The following is a 22,269-nucleotide window of genomic DNA, read 5'->3' as shown; positions in this document are numbered from 1 at the left end:
GTTATTAGACTAGGAAAGTATAAATGCCATGCAGTTACAGCTCAGTTTACTTGACCATCCTCCAGAGTTCAGGCAGCATGTCTCACATGTGTCCACATCTAGTCCAACATAACAGATCTGGATTTTCCAAGCAGGAACAAATAAAATATCCCTCAAAACCCATTCTAAAACTTTTGGTTTTTGTTACTGTTGTTTGCTTTTTCAGACAAAACCAGAAACTGAAAAAGAGAGGGTGAGATGAGCAGCTACATTCACACAGACGGTGAAGAACTTACTGACACAGTTACACAACCATAAGCTTGATTTACATACTGTCAGTCAAAAAACTAATTTCACTTGCTTTACAAGTCCTGCAGCTTGTTATTAAACCATTCACTTGGCTGACATGAAGCTGAGAGGACTGAAGTGAACTCGAAAATAAACAAAGAGCAGCGATGAGCATCTGTTGCAGCCGCGCCTGATAAGGTGGGTGTGTGTGTGTGTGTGTGAGCATGAATCTGCCCCTCCTACAGTATGTGGTCTCCGTGACATTTATCAGATTTCACTGATGGGTGTGTGTCGAGTCAGTCTACTGAGAGCGTGAATGCCAGATCTTAAGCTCCGTGATTGTTTTTCCACCACAGGATTATTAGATCTAATTACTGAAGTCATGCATAGTTCACATGTAACATTCCGACAGCCGTCAGGGTCATGCCCCAGGTGCAGGTGCATTGTTTAATTAGCTGTAGGGTTGCTCAGATTTATAAAATTTTATGAAAATTTGCATACTCTGTATGTTGTCTGCTCTCCATTGTTTTGCTGTCACTCCTGCATTCTGTATATATCAAATCAATACTCATTGCTGCAGAGCAACTCCAGCTGCCAGATGATGCTTTCCCTGGCTCGTAGAAACTATCTGACGGCTGCGCTCATGCTGCACCTTCTTTACAGAAGACATGCATCACACATCGTCAGGGGAAACGGGACACACAATAACTGGGCCACTTGGTAAAAAATCCATACAGTGTGTAAACAGCCCTAATGTCAACTGTGCTCTGTTGTATTTTTACTAAAAGGGTAGCGTGTACGTCGTTTGGAAAATCCAGGGCACAACTTGACATGACGGAGGCAGTAATCACATCCATCCAGTCACTAAACTGTGCCTGTGTTTCAGATGAGACTTATCATCACCTAGCTCTATTCTCATTTAATAACAAATGAAAAAAACTGTAGTCTACAGCCCATAAAGTGTTAACATGAAGGATACAAGGAAATGGGAAACAATGAATTTCCCTGTCTTGTTTCAACATGTGTGAATTGTTAAGAATAGTAAGCACTAAAGCTCAGAGTGGAAATGTGTGATTACAGGAAGACATTAGATAACTTGAGAACGTAACTTGAGATAACTCATACTCGTGGGTGAAGAACCAGTCATTGGCTGCACAGATGTATCAGATACTCTGTACTGGTTGGAAAAGGCTCTAAAGGAGTAATGGATTTCAAGTGTAAATACATTGACTTGTTTTATTGTTATTGCAGCGCAAAAAAGGCCTTTCCAGGTGAGTGAAAGGCATAATAATGGCTTCTTGGATGTAGCGGTCCATCGTTTCCTTTACGCACATCCTCCCGCTGCATCCGTCTCCCAATCAATCCAGTCAATCAGCGAACACTGTTATCAGTCTTTGATTTTAGGCCATGTCACTCACACATCAAGCTTTTGGTATAAAAGGGTGACTCTGCTCAGAATCACCAGAATTTGCACCAGAAGCATCACTATTCTAGGACTTTGTTGTGAACACATCTCATCTCATCTTCACAGGTACAGTATTTTTATCATTTTCAGTGGTTACCGTGGATTATAAAAGTATATATTTTACCGAATTCTTTCTCTGTTTTTGTAAACAGACATGTCAGGGAAAGTTGTTGTGGTGTTCGCACTGCTGGTTGCACTGCTCGTGTGTGGCGCTGCTTCCTCACCTGAATCCCCTGCAGCTGGAGAGGTTACAGAGTCTCACACACTACGGCAGCTCCTGGCCAAGAAGGAGAAAGGGAGAGGCTCGACTCACAGACAGGAGCTGGCGCCTCAGACTCACACTGCACGGATGGAGAGACGGGCACACCTTTCAGAGGACGAACGAGAGATTATGACCAAACAAATAATGCAAGCAATTTCAGGTATGCTGTGGGTTGGGGTGTGAAAGTTATTTTCTGATTGCTGTTTTGTTTTGTGTCAGTTAGACAGATGAGTGAGTGAGCAGAGATCCAAGAAGATGCTCAGATCTGTGTACTGAACCCTTGTGTGTGGTTCATGTAGGACTGGTTTGTTCACAGAGATGATGAACTCTGAGTGCATGTCAGATCGGGACTACCAGGGCTGGGTGGACTTCGGACGCCGGGACGCAGAATGAGACACAACAGTGACAACAGCAACGACCTGAGAGCTCAGCCTGCTTTTTCTTCAGATTTTATGTACAGGAAATGTTTTACTGTCCCTTGAACTTTATAAATAAACTATTTGGCAGAGTTACTATAGTGGTTTTATCTGTTGATTCCATTGCTGTCCAGAGGAAATTCACAGATATTTAACTGTATTCGACGAAAATGCAAAGTTTTATTCACAGGTGGTACAATTTATACACACACTGACATATACAGCTGTGACTCTAACAGAGACTACGACAGTAGTGCAGACAAACGGTTTGGTTGATTAAAGTCAGAACACAAATTATGAAAACCTGTGTTTATGATTTCTTCCCTTTTTTAATCCACAGTATCCTATGCCTCTTTGCTACTGCTGATTGAAGAAACATGCTGTTTCAATAATTAACACCTCTCTTCTACTTGGATTTCTTTAGCTAAGGATTCCCCTTTAACACAACGGAGAATTCACTTTGAATGCCCAAACATGATTTTGATTTCATTTACATCCCAGCAGTTTCAAAATTCCTGATGACGTGAAATACAGCAGATTTGTACAAGCAAGATTTTCAGTCAATGCAAACAGTAAATGCACGTATTGCTTCTAAAAATCCCATTCACTGTCTTTGATGCAGCATGGCAAACCTGATTTGTGTTTTGTTTTTTTTTCTTCTTGTTTTTGGTGAGGTTTGGCTCAGGATAGTAAGTCCACAGAGGTGATGCCGAACTGTAAGCAGCCATAACAACATATACTATGTGAAAGCAAGGTGATTAACTGCAGGATGTCAACACGATCAGCATCATACGGTTCAGTCAGTGTATCATCTGTCCCAGTTTGGAGAATTTCATCGCAGTGTTTACTTCCAGTATATTTGACAATCTTATTTACAACATGCTTTTCTCAATGTAGCAGCTAACAAGCAGGAAGACCAGAGTGTATTTTAGTGCATTTGAAAAGATCTTCAGTGTGACAGCATTGGCTTGGTTTGTGTTTTTAACTAATAACTGCACAGTCTTTTTTTTAACTCTCCCAAACGACAACGTTTATTATTTATACGTAACTAAATTTTTCACTTTGGAAACTTAAAAAAAAAAAGACAGGTGATGAGGTTTTTTTTTTTTAAAACAAGTGGCAGGGAGAACTGTAAAATGACATTCAAAGAACACAGTATAAAAAGTTTTTTTTCTTCATGATGTGTCTTTTTTTGTGTAAAAAGCGATGTCAGAGAGACCGGTGATCAGGTGATTGTCCTGAGATGAAGGTGTTACACACACACACACACGCACACACACACACACACACACACACACACACACACACACACACACACACACACACACACACACACACACACACACACACACAACGGTTTATCTACTGTACATGAGTTCAAAGAAAATAAACTATACACTCACGACAACCCAAAGTATGGCTCCTGCGCATTCTGTGGCTTTTGTTTTCAAGACACCAGTGCTGTGGGCCCTGAACTGCACAGTGGGAACACGCATGGCTCGACACAAAGTCACTACTGTGAAGGAGAGAGGAGGAAGTGGTGGATCGGACTTTCAGAGGATGCCTCACTGCTTCTCTCTCTCCTTGTCACTGCTGCCCTTCATTCCCCAGGCGGCCACTCGGTGCAACCCGAGACTCTGAAGCTTACCCACCAAGTTCAAGCTGAAAATGTTCCTTCTTCCTTCCTTGTCCAATGATGAGCCTCCACCTTTGTCTTTCGCTGTGGAGAGCGATGGTTTTGTGGTATGGCTGTAGTGCAGGTTGTGGTGGGGATAAGGAGAGGCAGAGATGCCGTGCTCTTGCAGCAGCTGCAGGAGCCCCAGTGATGAAGTGGTTATGTTTGCGGTAGTTGAGGTGGTGGTGGTCCGGCCTCCTGGGCCAAAGTGCTGCTGGTGGGGTGGAGATGAAGTGCTCACGTGCTCACAGTTCCGACAAGATGGCAGGCCGAAAGAGCGAAGGCTGCCAACAGAAAAAAAAAATAGTTAAAAACAAAAATGACACACAATAGATCAGAAAGCTAAAAGGTCGGTTGTTGCACAAACATGCAAGTTCATTCATGAATAATACACAAACAAGATGGAAAACATGTTTTCAGTTAGTGTCGGGCTACCGTTGCTGGAAGATGAATAAACGTGACATTAGTGTGGGAGGTTTGCTAAGATGAAAATCGAGAAAGGGCAAGAGACATCAAAACACGTCGCCTAACGAGTATTTGTGGGGAGTACAAACAAGTTAGAGCAGATGAGACAATCAGACAGCTCTGCATCATTAAGAAAATTGTTAGTAGGAAGTAAAGTGGTGTATATTTAAAAGAAGCACAGTACATTGTTTTCCCAGAAAGTAGCCATGGTCATCTCAATTAGGTCTGAGCATATTATCATCAAAAATCTGAATCTCAGACATTGTCCAAAGACTTCCTTATTGAAAATTTAGGCTGAACACCTTCATCAATTGTTAACCACGACGTTATTTAGTTAAACAAACATGGTACAGTGCCTCCGTTGTTAATATTTAACACATTTATCAAGCATTCATTGTGCATCTGTAACCACCAACTCTTACTTTGCCCCGGAGGCTCCTTCTAGAGTTGGAGAAAGAGCCTCGACAGACGTTTTCTGCTGCTGTGGGGGTAAAGAGCACAAGTTGGTAGAGGGATAAGAAAAGTAGCTGGATGGAAGAAAGGAAATCCAGAGCATCCACTCTTGTTTAATGATACTGGCACCGTGAAGTCATGGATTGATGAGCACGAAATGCTCTTTTTCAGGAGTTCCTTGTTTGGAGTTTACGTCAACTCAGTTCCATTACATCAATACAAAAACAAGCACAGGCTCAAATTCAACTTCATTATACAAGATGGAAATTTACCTGGACAGGGCTGTGAAAAATACACAAAGACAACACAACATGCTCAGAAAACAGAAAAAGAATTGTATATTCTTACCTAGTAGAGAAGGAGGGGATGAGAAGGGAGGGTTGGAGGACTTGGCAGGTGGTAATGGTATGTGTGGGAGAGGTCTGAGGGAGGTTGGGACCAGATGGAGAGACTGTGAGGTCATGGAGGGAGAGAGGCTTGTTAAACTACACATGAAAAGACAAGGCACGCATCGAATGAGGCACTACAGGAGCCAATAAGGATGGAAACTACATTAACACTGCTCAGTGAATAGCACACTAACACTGCTATCTTCATTAATGAGGAGGCATTTAGAGCAGAAAACATGGTTTTCAGAGGGCACTGAATGAAGGGAACAGGAGTGACAGGTAGTTGGAACTGTCTGAACGCAGCATGTGTACAGCGTGTTTACAGGTGTCTTACCCATGCCATGCACTCCAGAGACTTGCGATAGGTCAGGTTCATCCTCCTCCAGGTCGTTCAGGCTGTAGACGTGCTGTATGTCGACCTCGAGTTCCTTGAAGTCTTTAGTCAGGACGCCTGGGCGTGGATGCAGGATGCCCCCCAGGTTTGGTTTGGCCAGCTGCTGCCACTGATGCAGAGTCACTGAGCCTGATGATCAGAGAGTGGAAGTGTGTTGTAATAAAGTAGTTATATTTTAATGAACTAACTGTAACCACAGTTTTATAAGTTATGTTTTCATTGTGTAATCACAATCGTATTTGTTATTTGGGTGGTGCTGGTGTTCCTTTGGTTTCATTATCAGCACTGCTTCTTAGCAGTCTTATATGTAGTATTAGATGTTGTGTGGAAGAAAATGAGAAATGGCTCATAACAACTGTCTAAAAGCCAGAATGAACCAAAAGAGCCTTGTTATGATGGCTGCTGCTTAAAGTGATAATGAAAATAAAAATGAAACACTTAAGCCTGATGGCCTGGCTCGGTGGGTAAAGGTACCTTGTGAGGTTTTTGTGTTATGTTATTAAGATATGTTTACATTCAGTGTTTCTCACCAATGTGCATCCTTAAGGCCTAATAAAAGGTGTTGAATGTATGTTGTTCCTCACAAAACATTTGCAAAGCCACTTTTTTTGAAGAATCTGAATTGACCTACCAGCTTTTTTTTTTTAAACTAAACGTTTCTACTCTTGTAGATTGTATTCATGCATTTTACCTTTGGCTGTTGTCAAATGTAGCCGACATCCTCGCCTCACCTGTGGTATTTTAATTAGTGTCGCTGACTGACATCAACAAAGATAAGGCATCTGTGCTTCTTTGAATTTTAGCACACATTGTCATACCCCATTGTGACTCTACAGAAGCTGAACAAGTTCCAAGAGATTGATAATTATGAAGCTTTATAGTCATTTAATTATTGAAACTTCATAATTATAGTATTACAAAGCTGAAGCTTTTACCTTCCAGAGGTTTGACGATCTGCAGGCGGTCGGGCAGGTAGGACCTGGATCCTCCTGAGGAGCCACAGGAGTGCCGTGAGCTGCCGTTGGAGTAGTTGGTGCCCGTCGATGCTGCCGGACTCGAGGCCAGGCTGTCGTTTGGTGTCAGGAAGCCACTGGAGCTCTCGCCCTCCTCACAGTTTGCTGCCAAGGCACGGAGTTTACGCTCGCGCTCCACGTCAAAGAAAGGCCGCTCAGACGAGTGGCTCTGTTGGCGGGCTGACAGGCTGCGCAAAGCAGCTTCGAGATCCTGGCCTCCTGGTGTGCCTGGCTGACCCAGGCGCTTAGGCCCGCTAACACTATGGACAGAAGACATGACAATGTTTTAACCACTTCAATTCTGTGGGCTGTTTTTGTTTCGTGGGTTAATCATTTTAAGCTCCGATAGCAAAAACACACCCTGTTCAGACACAGAGAAAGTTATTCATAGTCAAGATTTTAAGGTTTTTAAAAATGTGCACACGCTCACTCAAACCCACCTGTTGTCTTCTTTCTGAGAATGATTGGAGCTGGGCTTGTCCTCCAGGGTAAGGCTGGCATTATCAGAGCCATAGTAGCTAGTCCGGGGGGTACTGGTACAACTGGAGCGAGTGGACACTGGGCTGGAGCCCGGGAGCCCCGGGGAGTGGCACCGAGACCGCAGCCTCACGGCTTTGTTCACCACCTTCACTGTTTCAAACACACGCCACGGGTGGTTCCTGCCAAGAGAAACACGGTGTAAGTGGTCATTAGATCACAATGTGATATTAATACCATCAGTATCCCTAGAAAATAACATCACCATATAAATGTGTAATGTTCACTCTGTCTTAAAGAAGCTGAGGTAAGAAATCTGTGGGAATTATTATTTGTTTTTTTGAATGACTGCAGCCACTGCTACGATGTGCACCAGAGGAGAAAACAAGGTCACTTTTGTTTTGTTTCTGGTGTTTGTTCTTTAAAAAAAAAAAAATACTACAGGCTTGCACCACTTCAAACACTTGTTTTTTCTCTACAACATAAAAAAAAAATCATACGCAGCAATCAAAGTTAAAGTTGGAAAACTCAACACTCAAAAGAGGATGCGGGTATAGTTTAATCAGATTTGACTGACAGGTATCTGGCAACACAAACAAACCTCCACTAAACTGTTGCCAGATTTTCATTCAGATGTTGCTAAATCCTGAGTGGGGGAAGGAAAACTTTGACAGAACAGACAAAAACAACTGACAAAAACCCAAAAACAGGAAGCTCTTGTGAGAAATAACAAAAAGTAACTGGCAGAAACTGTGTTTTTATGTAGGATCCCATTGTTAATAATAAGAAGATGATTAAGAAGTTAAAAACAGATGTTCAGGGCCTTTAAGGCATGCTCCTCCATGCTCTTGAGTTTGAGAAAATGCAGTAAAAGGGTCAGAAAAAAAAAAATCTGAACCTCTACAATGCCAGGACAACCGGTCAAAGGTGATATGATAAAAAAAAATTCTAGAAGAACTATTAAATGGATGAGACTGTTTTCTCAACTTCTGTTTCTAAGGTTAAAAATAAACATTGAGCATCGATTCTGGAATCAGCTGCTCCTCAGCATAAAAAAAATCAAACATCAACAAAACAGAAACCCTTGGTCTCACACCTTCATCTGCCTCCTCACACATACATCTTGGTTCAGACATCATGGCCGGCAGACACAAGCGAAAAAACAAGGTAAGATTTTGTTATTTGTTCATTTCTCTTAGGATCTTTAAACAGATTACTCTTGTCCTTTTGCTGTTGCTGGCCCATTGAGTGAAAGCGGAATTTTACATCGTAAAATACTGTAACCAACAAAGCCTGTGTGAAAGGTCTGATTCATGTGATCTCTTTGAACTTCTCACTGTAGTTTATACTTATGTAAATATTTTTTTTCTAAACTGTACTGTACCATTGCAAAACAACATATTTTTAACCTCCAACAAACTAAAAAAAATGGCAAAATGTTTGAAACAATCAGACAAAAACACAAGAAGAAAAGAAAATTTTGGTGAGTTGCCAGTAACAGACACGTTACTGATACATAATGTTACTGATACATGATAATATAGCAAATATTTTATGAACAGAAGATTAGAAGAGAAATTCTAAACTGAGCACTTGTCTCTGTTTGAATAAAAGAAAAGTCTTGATTAACTGTCAAACTTGCACTAATATTACTTGGTCCCTCATTTAACTCAATTTATACTGTAGTGTATGTATGAATTTGTCAGACAGACTTGAAGCAAGTTTGTGTTGTCTTTAATTAAACGTGGCCATAGCAACAGTTTTCTTTGACAGCAGGTGGAAGAAGTTACAGTGCATTTTACTGTTAATGTGTGATTGTAATTTTAGCTGAACACAACTTGTATATTTTTCTTTCAATCAGAAAAATAAGCACAACAATGCTGCAGAACAACACAAGCACCATGGACCCAGGCCAGCTGCAAATGCAGAGCTGCCTGCACTTAGAAAAGCCCTTCAATCAACTATGAAAACCAACCAGAGGCTGGGGTCGCTCAACAAAAATCTGAAGAATCAGGTGGAGAAATTCAAGCACATGAAGATCAGTTGGGTACAGGAAAAAGGCAAACTCGTGCAAGAAAACAGAAGACTGAGGAGGTCACTCAAGAGGAATTACAACCAAGCTATAAATGAGATCCAACGGCTGGAGGGGATTTTGAAGGCCGCTGAAACCAACGAGAAGGAAGAGACTGAAAGGGTCCAGGCTGCTTTTAAAAACAGCCTGAATGAGGAGAAAAGGAGGAGGCTTAGAAAGGAAACAATAACCACGAAGCTCAAAGAAATGCAGGAGAAGTGCCAGCAGCAGGGAGAGGTGATAATTAAAAAGGAAAAAGTTATCAGCAGGTACAAGAGGGCACTTCTGGCTCTTGAAAAGAAGCATTTAGAGACTGTGATCAAAATGGAACAGAGAGAAGAGGCATATTATCAGAGCGAGAAACAGTGGAATGAAAAACATGACAGGCTCAGGGAGGAACTGGGGGAAAAGGAGGAGAGAGAAGGTATGCTGTCCCATTTTCATTCACGCTGATCATTTTGCTTTGGAGAAAAGGCTCATTAGACACTAAGAACTTGTTTAGAGCTCTCTTTTGATAGCCTAAATAAAATATACTCTGCTTTGTCTTTATTTTTTCTCATGAGCAGGCCACAAGAAAGAAGAAAACACTCTGTTTCCTGGGAAAGAAGAAGAACAATTAAGACAGTGACGACAAGGACAAACATGCTGCTGTCTGGTCGGCTCCAGTTGGACAGCAGTATAGCCGCCGCCTTCTTCATCTCAGTTTCTTTACAGCATTTTAACAACATTCATATTATATGAAAATAAAGCTTTAATTAACTTGAACTGAATCCTAAACTTTATGTAGCTATAAGAACGGTTAAGAGAAATTCAAAGACAGCTTTCTACAGATGAGAACATGCACATAAAAGGACAGACAGACTCACTTGTATTCTGATGGAGCGGGGGTGTCCAGGCCTTTGCGGAAGGTTCCTTCTATCTCGGCTGCCAGAGAGTCCATGGGAAGGACGGAGGCCAGCGCAGTGTACCGCTGCACTGTGCTGTTGGGCAGGCTCTTGTTCCGAAGGTTTTTAATGTCCTCCCGGGCCTCGCAGAGCATGTCCTCACATTCTGAGTACTTGTCCTGCAGGTCCTTGAGCTGCAGACAGGGGGAGACAAATCAGTGAAACTGCAAGGCAAAAAAAAAGATAATACATTATACCACTCACAACGTACACAGAAGGAGGTGAACATATTAGGGCGGAGGTCTACTTCTGCAAAGATATGCATACACAGGTAGGTGTCAGAGCAGCTGACATGCGCATTAAAAAAATATCAACTCCACTTTTTCCAAGGTTGAAAACATGTTTCTGTTTAAACAGTCCTTTGCTTCCTGCACACTCGAGTTTGTGAAATGTCCACAACTGTACCAACTACCACAGGTTAGCTTCACAAGTGTGCATGTTTCAGCCACCTCTGTCTGGAAAGCAAAACTGAGCATATTGTAGAAGTCACTGAGAGTGTTTGAGTGTCTTACCTCTGATTTAAGTTTTATATGGCTCTCACGGAAGGCACTCAGGTGTTGGTTGAGCTCCTCATTCTCATGGGTGAGCTAAAAGCACAGAGTGAATAAAGTTAAAAGAGTTTTACTGCGATTTGGCTTTAATCTGTTGTTCAAAACTTAAAGAACATGGAAACATTTGACAGCACAGGTATGTCTTTAATATCAAAGTCAGTCACTGTCCCTTGAGGACACCTCGCCTGGAGAATTTGTGTTTGTGTGTGGTTTTTTTTGTGTGTGTGTGTGTGTGTGTGTGGTGTGTGTGTGTGTCCCTCACCCCTTTGCAGCGGGCTTGCAGGTCCACGATCTGAGCGAGCAGTGAGCTGATCTCCTCCTGCTGTCGGACGGAGTCCTCTGCTTTCCGTGCTAGCTCCTCTGATAGGTCGACCACCTGCTTATTGACAGATGCTGAAACACAAAAGTCAAATACATGAACCTGAACCTGAGTCACAGTTATGCTATTTTCAGTTATTAAATCCAGACTGTGACACTTACAGAGCTCTTCCACACACACCATCATCAGCTCTTGTTCTTGCTCCTCGTAGCTGGTCGTCTCTGATGTGAGCTCATTAGCCTGCAAATGTTGATGTCAAAATGTCACCTTTAATACTGGGATAAGCATGACACTATTATATTAAACTATACATTTTGTGAATCATTACATCTCTCATCTCTCTCTATATATATATATATATCTTATATTTAGAAATGTGTTTAGTTTGCATTATTAAATGTGAAATGAGAATGAATGCTGCAGTTTTTGCACATAAATGTTACTGTTTATTAATGAAATTATTTGTTTACGATTAAAACAAAAAAATCAAGCAGCTTTCCTTTCACTTTATTTTGTGTGAGAACTTTGTATCGTTGCATACCTCTAATCTCAGTTTGCGGTTCTCCTCCTCTAAACCCTTCAGTTTCTGCTGCAGGAAGTCATAGTGGACGAAGTTGCTGAGAGAACTGCATGATTCATTTCTTTTTATCCTGCAAAAAGAAAGAAAATGTCTGTCTTTAGGAAACATGCATAACCTTAAGCTGTATACAATCATGAACACTCAGCTCCAATTTTTACTAATACAAATGATTTTATACTCTTTTGCACGTAAAGCCACATGGCAGTTAATTTGACTGTAAAGAACTTGTTGTGAAAAACAAATTTGGAAACTTTCACAATAAATTCTTGCTTTGAAATCAGAAAATGACTGATTACTGACCGACTTGTATCTTTTTAACAGATCTGTTGTATCCTTTTAAGAACATGTTTGCATTTACGCAGAAGTGATGGACAAACATCAACTTTAGAGAACTTAAGAAAACAACAAGATTTTTTTTACTTCAGAGATAATTAATGCCCCTAAAAAAGCTCAAGCAGCCAGCTGAAGTGAAAAGAAAAGAGAACACTAAAGAACAGTGGTGATGATTAACTGCTGATGGGAAGGAGTTTAGTAGAAAGCTTGGCCGGAAACTTTGAGAGGATCAGCACAGACTGTTCTGACATATGTTTACTTAAACATACACTGAGTGTACTGAGGGGCAGTATAGAGAAGACACACAGTACCTACTGCATAACTTCTACCCTATCACCCTGAACTATGTGACATATCTAAAAGTAATTACTGTATTATGTTTTAGGTAAGATGTTGCTCGGTGTGTGAAATTAGATGAGTATTGTCAGTTTAAGTCTTTAGTGGTATGAAGTAAAGTAAATCTTACTTATTTGAATGATACAGTATCTACTTTCTTAAAAACTAAATACTACATGCTATCATGGAACTAAATATTCCCAGTGGTCATTCCTCAGCCTCTGCGTGCGTGTTGTACTCACGGTGACAGCGATTCCGAGTTTTCAATCTCTTCAGTGCTCGCGTAGAACTGAAGGAGGTCGTCTCGCATCGAGAGCTCGTGACGAAGTTGAGCGATCTAGAAAGTCGGTGAAGATAACTTGAGCTCAGCAGACTAACATAACATAGATCAGTGACTGTAGAAGTATGTATTATGAGGTTTGTTTATACCTCCTCTTTTGCAATTTCAAGCTGTTCATCCAGCATTTCATTGCGTGCTGTTAGTTCCTGGTTTTGCTTCAGGAGGGACTGACCGATCCGTGCTGCTAACTCCAGATCCCGCTCTTTCTGCAAGGAGATACAAAATACAGCATTTATTTCACTAAGCAGTGTCTTATGACATAATACTTTTTAAAAAATATTTATATATGTATATATATGTTTTTTCAACACAATAAAAGTTTTAGTGAGGAAATCACAGTTGATGTTTTTTGACCAACTCTGATCACCCACAGAGAAACAAACAATGATGGTCAGTAAGGCAGATAAGTTTAATCCTCTTTAATCCTGTTCATCTGCTGAGCGTCTCTACCTTACCTCCTCCAGCAGGTGGGTGACTGCCTTAATGTCATGATACGTCTTGGTGACCTGGCCCACTCTGTCTGAGCACAGCACTGTGGGAGGAGGGAGAGAGGGATTTAATGAATGGAGGAAGAATCAGAGCTGTAGACGGCAACAACACAGCCTTGCTAACTGGTTATCATGAGACAGGAGTCATGAGCAATAATAACTAGCCAGTGGGAAAGCTTTTTTAACACTGACTGATGTCTTCTCTGTTTCTATTTTTCAATCAGCTACTGAACAAGCCAGAAGTACTAAAAAAAATAAAATAAAATGAAAGAGCCAAGATAAGTCATATAAAACAGGGTTTTATATCCACTTATACAATTATTAAGTTAAGTGATATGGCTGTTTCCGAGCAGTTACTGCACTTTCAGAAATTAACTTGCTGATGAAATCACTGGTCCAGTGCTGTTAACATCTTCTGTTAAAAGTTTTTGGTTTTCTGTTGAATGTCTGGATATACTCCACTGATGAAAACGCATGTCACATAAATATTATATAATATTATTTAATATTAACCTAATGGCATCAACAATACAGCCTGCTGTAAACAGCCGGCTGAAAACTGGAAAAGACCACAACATCTCCAAGTGGTCAGCCAGATACTGATCCTCTTAGCTTGATCCTTTTTAGCCCAGATAAGACACCAATAAAGACCTCGTTCTCCTGGATACCAATATAGCTCAGTGCGAAAGACTGCCAGGTCTAAACTGAAGTGCTCACACCAGCAGGACATGTACAGCATGGAGGGGATCATAGCGACTGGCTATTGACCTGCAACTTTGTTTACATCCTGCAGAATGGTTTGTTTGTGTCCGCTTCAAAGTCAATAAGGGTGAGGAGGAGTGAATGATTTATTAATCATGTAATCAGTTAAGACAGATCTGGCATTGACGTACACAGGTTCTTAATTAAAGCCATTAGTGTACTGTGCATGAGCCAAGTACTGTAAAAGTAATCATTTGTAATTTTTAACTGTTAATTTATCCAATGTTTATCACTAATGCAAAGGTTACTGGTTTGTTTACCAAGGACTCACCTTATAAACACTAACCATTGTAACTGCCAGCAATAATAGATACATGCTTTCAGAACAGAACCATGTTTTAATATCCGATTTAATATCCGATTCGTCTCTGTTTAAGGATGTGCATTTGCCTGGACTTGTGTGCAACACTGAATGACACTCGACACCTCAAAGCCAAAATCAGTTGTGAAATCTTACTTCAGCGGAACGCTTAGCTGGACTGAAGATATGGCAAGAAGAAATTGCCATACAGCAAAGTAATTAGATTGTGGTACTTGAATTTGGCCTGGAAACACAGTGATTGGCTAGCTGTATCAGTGTCTAATCAGCCTAATGGAAAGAAACTACCCTTGGCCTGAAGTATTGCGCTGTAAACCATAGCTGCCCATGAATTATATAACACAATTAAGGTCTATAGCTCTCTGAGGTGATTTACAGTATAATAGAGGTTATGTTTTCAACCTCACTAAGTACATTAAACAGAAATGTAGAAACAAAATGCTTAAAAAGTGAAAGAAAGCATATTTACCTATGTTAAAAAAAAAAAAAAAAAAAAAAAAACAACAAACACAAAACACAAAAAGTTTTTCCCAGAAAGGTGTCAGGAGGCAGTAACAGTAATGGGCATCATGCGTCAATGTCGCTCCTCTGGGGCACCAAGATGACCAAATGATACTGGAAACTATTCTTTAAACTGTAGAACTGTTGGCTATATAACAGATCCACTGGCAGGATCTCATGTTTCTTTCAAGGACATTGCAGAAGGGCAAATCCACGTAAGAGCTGGATGCCCAATAAAAGGATTAATCTGTCATTCTAACTGAATCTGTTCTCATCATAAAATAAAAAAAATATCTCTGTGATCCAAGAATGTGATAGTCACATCAAGAAATATGAAATTCAGACAAATGAAAAATATAACATCTGTAATTCAATGACTACTCTACAGCAGATTACTACAGACGTCATCTGCTGATAAAGTTTATGTGATATGATTGAAAGCCCGACAACGGCTTTTAAATGAACCTTGAAGTGAAATAATTTTCTTTCCAAGGTCAGGAATAAACTTTGACACTAAACTAATTTTATTCGTTACACTGCCAAAGACAGACATAAAAAAGGTATAATAGAAATACTTGCGTCATCCACCATGAAATACCTAATCAACAAGACTATCTGGCTGTAAGATAACTAACTAGCTTTCTAGCTGGTTATTAACATTCACTAAATAACTTTTGTCTTCTTGAGAACTAAATGGTTAATTGTGTAATTGATGTGAAATACCTTTGTTGTATTATATAAATTAACAAAGGCTAATCAGATAACAGTTCAACTTTCTTTAATCCTATTGTACTTAATGTGGATTGAAGCACTTGTGCTAAAAGCAAAGTCAGCAGAGGGACTGTCGAGAGGTTTCAGACACTGTCCTGTAACTGAGCACGGATCCACAATCTCAAACACATACAATATATCCAGTCCACTGCAAAGTTATTCAAATTGTTGTACGTTACATCTTCACAGGATCGTGTCTCATGTCAGTCTGCCACAGGAATATGAAAGTAAAGTACCACTGTTGGACGTTATTTACAAGGAGCATATTTTGGTAATTCTTGATCAATTAATCGTTTCTTCTTAGATGTTTCTCAGTTATCGTGAACTGCAGTTCACTGAACGTGTCCTTCAGGAAGCACCTAAACTGTACATCCACCAAGTCTCCCCAGCCGAAATACCTGATCTATTTCCTCTTGACCTGACTGCCACGGCCCAGAGCAGATCAAGGAAAGAGATGCCACTATGCCAGCTAGAGGTTTTAGGGTCTGGGTTAAGCTAAATCCAGGCAGCAACCCTGAACAGCAAAGTTACCATTAGTCCTATGGATGAACTTTGCTGACTTAGGCATACTTATGACGTCTGTTATGTTGTGGGGATCAGATTCAGCTGGATGAGCTCCAAGAATAGGATTCAAATTGATCCCATTATGGATCTCTATTGTTCTAAAGGGGCACACTTGACAAGATTGGCAGGAGCTAAAAAAAAATAAAAAGCTCACAGAGCTTCTTAATGTAAATCTGTCTGAATGTATTTTTAGAGTAGTTAAAGACTGAACAGTCTTAGGTGTATACACATTTTACAATGGTAAAATACATTTCACCTTTAAGAAATATATGGAGTTGTAAATAACATTTCAAATAAACATATCCACACAATATGGTGGATATATATATAATATAAGCTAAAATCAGCTGAAGTTAATATCCTGTTGCAGAACGTCCTCTCTTTGCAGAGAGGTGCCCGTGTCGCAGTGTTCGTGTGCCAGCCACATGCCCCGTTTAGACAAAGAACGCCCCACACAGAGGAAGAATAGAGGAGAATCCCTGCTCACATTAACTACTCTGTTAAAACAAAGGATCAGTGTTCACAAACACCTTGACAATCTTAAATGCACAACCATTTTCTTCATTATAAGCACACACATCAATTTGAAAAAATACTGCAAAAAGGATAAATTGTGCCAAGACAAACTGATCCACACCACAGGCCAAGCAATATCCTCAAATTATCTTTTAGAAAAATCATATTTTTGACACCTGAGAGACCCCTGACAATGCTGGATTGAAATTAGGGCAAGTTAATGTCTCTGCAGTCTTTGTCCTTCTGAACCGCAGACCACAAAGTGGTCTCATTTGACCACTTTTCATTCTCACAAAAGGAATGTTGCCACTCAAATTTAGAAAAAAATAACACTCTAATAGACTAGGTAAGGCATGCTAGGGAGTAAGAAATCCATAAAATAGAAACTGGGATTAAAATACCATTCCCAAAATCTATGGTTCTTAACTCCACCAGATTCACAGTGCTGCCAATCACTGCTGATATGTACACAAGGCTGCTGCAGAGCGTGTGGTCACAGGCACACACAGACTCAGTGACCTTCACCACACTAACATTCAACAAACAAACATTCAAGATGAATATATTTACAAAACTTTACACCTCTCAGGACACTTTCATGTTGCGCTCAAGTATTATTCTGACAGGAGCCGCAAATAGTGTTTCTGTTGACAGGTAATCACCGATTGCATGATGTACCTTCAGTGACATCACTGCACCCTGCAGGACATGCAGCACATTATTAAGTATTAAAGCACTTAGATAACACAGACCTTGACAGTGCACACCAGAGAGCAACATTTGACTTGCACAGCAGAATAAACATATTAACCAAGATACATTATACTTCTTGCTTTGCAGAACTCTAATCATTTCTCATCTCTAATCATGGGCTCTGCAGATCTCTGATCAGTCTCTGGTGTATGCCACCTGCCTGTTCTTATCCCCTGAAACATCACGCAACCTTATCTCACCTTGTGTTACCTCCTTGCAAAGGCTGTCGTTGTTGTTGTTATTATTGTTATTGCTATTGCTGTTGTGGCATTTCTCCTCCTCTTCCACCAGCTCATCCACAAGACTGGAAGTGCTCTTCTCTGCTTCTTCTTCCTCCTCAGATGCCGAGGAGCTCCACACCTCCATGGTGACCGGAGAAAAAGTGCCCTCCGTGTCTCCGTCCATCGGTTAAATCCCTCGTTCTTCTGATTCTGCTATTTGTTGGCTGTGCTGTGACACACCAGCTGTGTCTCTGGCATCATCCTGCTGGCCTGTGTGTACTTGAAAACAGTACCCACTAGCCTACATGAGTGGGTGTATACACCTGTGTTTGTGTGTGCAAGAGAATCTGAGCTGCTTGGTGTTAATATATAATCCCTCAGACTGTAAGGGCCATCTGTCGTCATGCCTGCCTCCGTTCACCTGGCCACGTTGGACTACCGGGTAAGAAAAGAGGGGAGGAAAAGGAGGAGGGGTGAAGGAGGAGGAAAAATCGAAACCACGAGCAACAACAGCTGATACTGATCGCACTGACCTTGTCCAAGAACAAAAAGACGATTATCAAATGGTTATGATTGAAAAAATAATTCAGAATGGGAAAGCTGATGCAGATTAAAAGGATGCTGCACAAAGACCACCCACCCCTGTGAAGTGAGGGAGATGGTAGGTTCCGGCTGTGCCAATGGCTGCTCTTGTTCTACACATACGTAGAACAACAGATAGAGAGAGGGTTCTGCGTAATACTGGTGCAGACTGAGCCACACCCACTTTACAGGGGTCTGATGGAGGCAACAGAATAAATACAGTCTGAGATTTTATGTATTTTGACGGTGATCATTATGAGGAAACCACAAGAAAAATACTACTGTCATTTTTTTATCCTTGAGAGGAGCACATCAGTCTGTTTAAATATATTTCTACCTATGTTAAAAGAGTGATCCCTTTTGTGTAATAAATAAAGGTGAAGTCCATAATAGTTCCAAAGTAACTGCTTTATTGGGGCCAATGTTTGCACAATTTCTAGATTATAATCAATTTAATCTAAGTCATATGTTCTGAGGATAAGATGGTTTCTTTCTGACATTATCATGGAAATCCCGGAAGTTGTCCTTCACCTTCTCTCAGTTTGGTTTTTATTCAAATCAAGACCAAATCACTATAAAGCACTTGCAATGAATTTTGCAGTGAACTTTACTGCGCTACAACGATCCACAGTCATTCTACACCCCGTCATCATATTCACTGTCCTGTCTGTCTTCCCCATGTCTTTGCAGTTAGTAACTCCAGACACAGCATTTTCATACAATCAAATATTAACCTCCTCATTCATTTTTCAGCCACAAACTGACTCTTTCCAGGTCAAACGCTGCACGCAATAGACAGCGGAGACACAACTTTCGCCATCTGTGCTATCCCATCTCTTCCTCTGTCTGTGCAGGCATTTGTTAGGTCCTGTGGGACATAAAGTTTGAAGACGGCAAATGAAACACATATTGTTGATGTGGAAAACATATCTCCCTCAAGAGGGACTGTTCAGTAACTAGAAGTTAACAGGCCAGTAAAACAATATCATAAGTAAAAATGCTACAAAAGAATACAGGCTATAAGGAAGTAATGTCTCAAGCACTTTGCCCACAATAACAAGCAAGGACGTGACAAGTGCTTCATCTTTGAGTCACTGCCCAGTAATAAAGTCAACATTCCAGCCCAGCGCTTTGATTCAACTTTCTCTAAATATTTCACCAGGATTATTGTGATGAACCTTGTATTAACTAATTATTAACATCTACATTAAGGGCAGTTTGTAAAAACCTTGTCAAAAATCCTCCTGGTGAGGGTATAACGAGCACCATATCAGCAGTGCAAACTGAGAGCTGATATGACTGGTAAAATATTTGTCTGAGGGAACACCCTGAAAGGTCATTTGCTATTTACTCTAGTTTTGGCCAACAGCATCTACAAAGCACCTCACAACAATCACAAATTGCTCATATTGCTGGTCTAATATCTTAACAGTCACAGATTAGATATGTTCTACTCTCAGTGCGTAGCAGCTCCCCACAACAAGAGCAAAACATGCTGCAAGATGCTTTTCATTTAACCAGACAAGTGAGCTTCCTCTACTGCATTACACGCCTGAGTTCATTCACAGGTATTTCTTACGCTCTCCTTGCTGCAGATAAGTGGTTTATAGGTCATAAATATTATTAGGTGTGGTTTAAAAATGTCTTTGAAAGTTTCCTCGAAATACTGGCTGTGTTATCTGATGAGATGGGATTTGTGATTTATTGTCTTCATAACTACAATGACATTTGGTTATAAAACTATATGTAAATATGAGACTAAAGATTTTTTTTCCCCCACTTTATAAAGCTGAGTGTGGTGAAAATGTTAGCAAGCCATTTACACACACACACACAGCAGATGTGAAGCAACATTAGCATACATTTGGAGAGGGAGGGGACAGGTCGTGTATGGTGTGTTTATCAGGGTTTTCTCTCTGAAACCAGCTGCCTGCTGTAACTGGAAAGCTGATGAAAGTGGTAACAGTGAACCAAAATAATGACTTTGTGGGCCAACAAACCAAAAGAATAAGCTGTAAGGCATTAAAACACTCTGCAGGGGATGAGAAGAGCTGTAGAGCCGTGTGAGTTCCAACTACAACCAACCCCTTCCACATTATGTGCAGTCATTTGATTTTTTTTTCTTAATATAAAAACACTGATCATTGCAGCTTTAACTATCAATCGGTTGGTGTGCCACAGATTTTGAAGAGCACTTAGATATATGAAGATAGCTATATAACACTGGTGAATACTGAGGACGAGCTCAATTATTTCTAAAAAGACAAAGGACAGGGACAAAATCATAAGTAAAATGCAACCCAAAACTTGAATGAAACCACAAACAAGTAGAACAGAGAAGGAAGCAGTGAGCAACACCATATGTGACCTGCCAAAAAGACACTAACACTGCAGCATGGCACAGCACGGGACAATCTGCATGGACAGGTTTAGTCTATAACAACATGTGGCTTGGCATCGCCTGGGCACAGCCTACCTAGCATTATGAGGACAGCCAAACAATCTGATGAAATCCTATCACTATGAACCAAGGTCTTCATGAGTAAGGGAACTCTTGGAACAAGAAACTGTACAAGAAAAGTAGGTTAACCCAAATACTTGACATGTATTATTTACGCTTGTCCCACTGTTGAGCACTAAAAAAACAAAACTTTATAATGGTAGTTCAGTAGGGGAAAGGCAGAAAATAAACTGGAGGTTTTCTTGCACGAGCACAAGCTCCGGAGCCTGCACAGCTGAGTTCCTTAATCGTTTCTTTACTTTAAATATGACAGATATTTGTACATTCACACGTTTGCCAAATGTTATGTGTCAGTGGCCCAATCTTTGATTTACTGGCTTTGTATTTTGAATGTCAAGCTGTTCTTAAGTGAGGCTCTTCTAACAATCAAAACGTATACTCCATTACATACACCCCAAGACTCACTGATCAACCTTCATTTTAAATCTCAGAGCAGACCATAGAGACGTTACCAACAGTCATATAGGAGTTAAGGTGAGGATGCTACAACCCCCCATCAACCCACAGGTCTAGACAACCTATACATCTAATTATAAACCCTTTCCGGGTTGCGGCGGCAAATGACATCCCAAAATGTCATCATGACGTCAGAGTGGCCAACAGGACGTGCCATCTGCGGAAACTGTTAAGGAAGCCAAGTGACAATAGGTTAATCGGCTTGCTGACTTTTTACATCTGTGACTCACAAGTGTGGCGAGTGTTTGGAGGAGAGGGGAGGAGATGGTAGGCTCCACAGACTCAAACACACACACATACACAGGAAAAGGCGGTTTTATCCCACTGATCACCCAAACAAGTTAATAAAATGTAGTGATTTTTATTGAAATGTGATGATATATCTGTACATATATAAATCCCGGTGTATTCAGCTTTACCTTCGGACAAACTGACAGCAACTCTCAGACCAAATTTTATCATCCAAAAGTGATTATAACACTGTATTTCAAAACGCTACAGACAACAGAGCCAGCGGCAAATGAACATGCTGAGCGTGCAGAGACAGGACTGTCTTCAGACGACAGCGCACATTGACCGGCTGGTCATCTCAGGAGCACAGCCCACGAACTGCTGTGATGACCACCGGTCTCACCAGACAGGCAAGCCCTCACAAATTTCCAAACAGATGTTATCTGGATTAACTGACCACATGTTTAGTTGGGTACATAACTATCTGTGTGACATTACTGTTTCAACTAGAGCCCATCACACTTGTGACAGTGAAGCAAATCTTGTTGCATGTGTTTTCCGTATCTGTATGTGTTTCATGTTGCACTTGCTTTTCTGGATTTGGAGCATACTTCCTTTAATGTTTGTGCTTTCTCTTGTATGAGCTTTGGCCTTTGGGGCCTTTAACATAATGTGCCAAACCCCTAGATAGGCTTTACAAATATTTCACATGTATTTTTTCTACCTGTGAATATATTTTGATATATCAGCAAAGATCCCTATTTCTTACATAAAGTGCAGAAAGTTGATCACTAGTTAAAAGGACTGTCCTCCTTCTATCCTACTCAAGCAAAA

General features: G+C 40.6%; 2 protein-coding genes across 4 annotated transcripts; one reads left to right on the top strand and one right to left on the bottom strand.

The window, feature by feature from the left end:
- The first annotated feature begins 384 nt into the window (after nt 1-384).
- On the top strand, nt 385-2,493 carry LOC121181042 (gastrin/cholecystokinin-like peptide). 2 transcript variants are annotated; one of them, XM_041036809.1, is made up of 3 exons: nt 385-465; nt 1,885-2,154; nt 2,311-2,493. In XM_041036809.1, the coding sequence occupies exons 2-3, from the start codon at nt 1,887-1,889 to the stop codon at nt 2,385-2,387; spliced, it is 345 nt and encodes a 114-aa protein (XP_040892743.1). In that variant the 5' UTR covers nt 385-465; nt 1,885-1,886; the 3' UTR covers nt 2,388-2,493. The 2 variants fall into 2 exon arrangements, with proteins under 2 accessions (XP_040892743.1, XP_040892744.1); XM_041036810.1 differs by lacking the exon at nt 385-465 and adding an exon at nt 1,744-1,798.
- Nucleotides 2,494-2,566: 73 nt separating this feature from the next.
- On the bottom strand, nt 2,567-17,852 carry hap1 (huntingtin associated protein 1). Of its 2 annotated transcripts, XM_041036808.1 has the most exons (15): nt 17,625-17,852; nt 13,206-13,282; nt 12,840-12,956; nt 12,653-12,747; nt 11,703-11,811; nt 11,323-11,401; nt 11,105-11,235; nt 10,804-10,878; nt 10,214-10,425; nt 7,240-7,458; nt 6,722-7,059; nt 5,727-5,915; nt 5,352-5,454; nt 4,973-5,031; nt 4,241-4,369 (listed from the first exon to the last, which is right to left on the bottom strand). In XM_041036808.1, the coding sequence occupies exons 1-14, from the start codon at nt 17,827-17,829 to the stop codon at nt 4,992-4,994; spliced, it is 1,989 nt and encodes a 662-aa protein (XP_040892742.1). In that variant the 5' UTR covers nt 17,830-17,852; the 3' UTR covers nt 4,241-4,369; nt 4,973-4,991. The 2 variants fall into 2 exon arrangements, with proteins under 2 accessions (XP_040892741.1, XP_040892742.1); XM_041036807.1 differs by lacking the exon at nt 4,973-5,031 and having other exon boundaries at nt 2,567-4,369.
- Between the last annotated feature and the right edge of the window lie 4,417 nt (nt 17,853-22,269).

The sequence above is a fragment of the Toxotes jaculatrix genome, chromosome 4 (genome assembly GCF_017976425.1).
Source record: "Toxotes jaculatrix isolate fToxJac2 chromosome 4, fToxJac2.pri, whole genome shotgun sequence".
Taxonomy (NCBI): domain Eukaryota; kingdom Metazoa; phylum Chordata; class Actinopteri; family Toxotidae; genus Toxotes; species Toxotes jaculatrix.
This window is presented reverse-complemented; position numbering and strand designations above follow the sequence as displayed.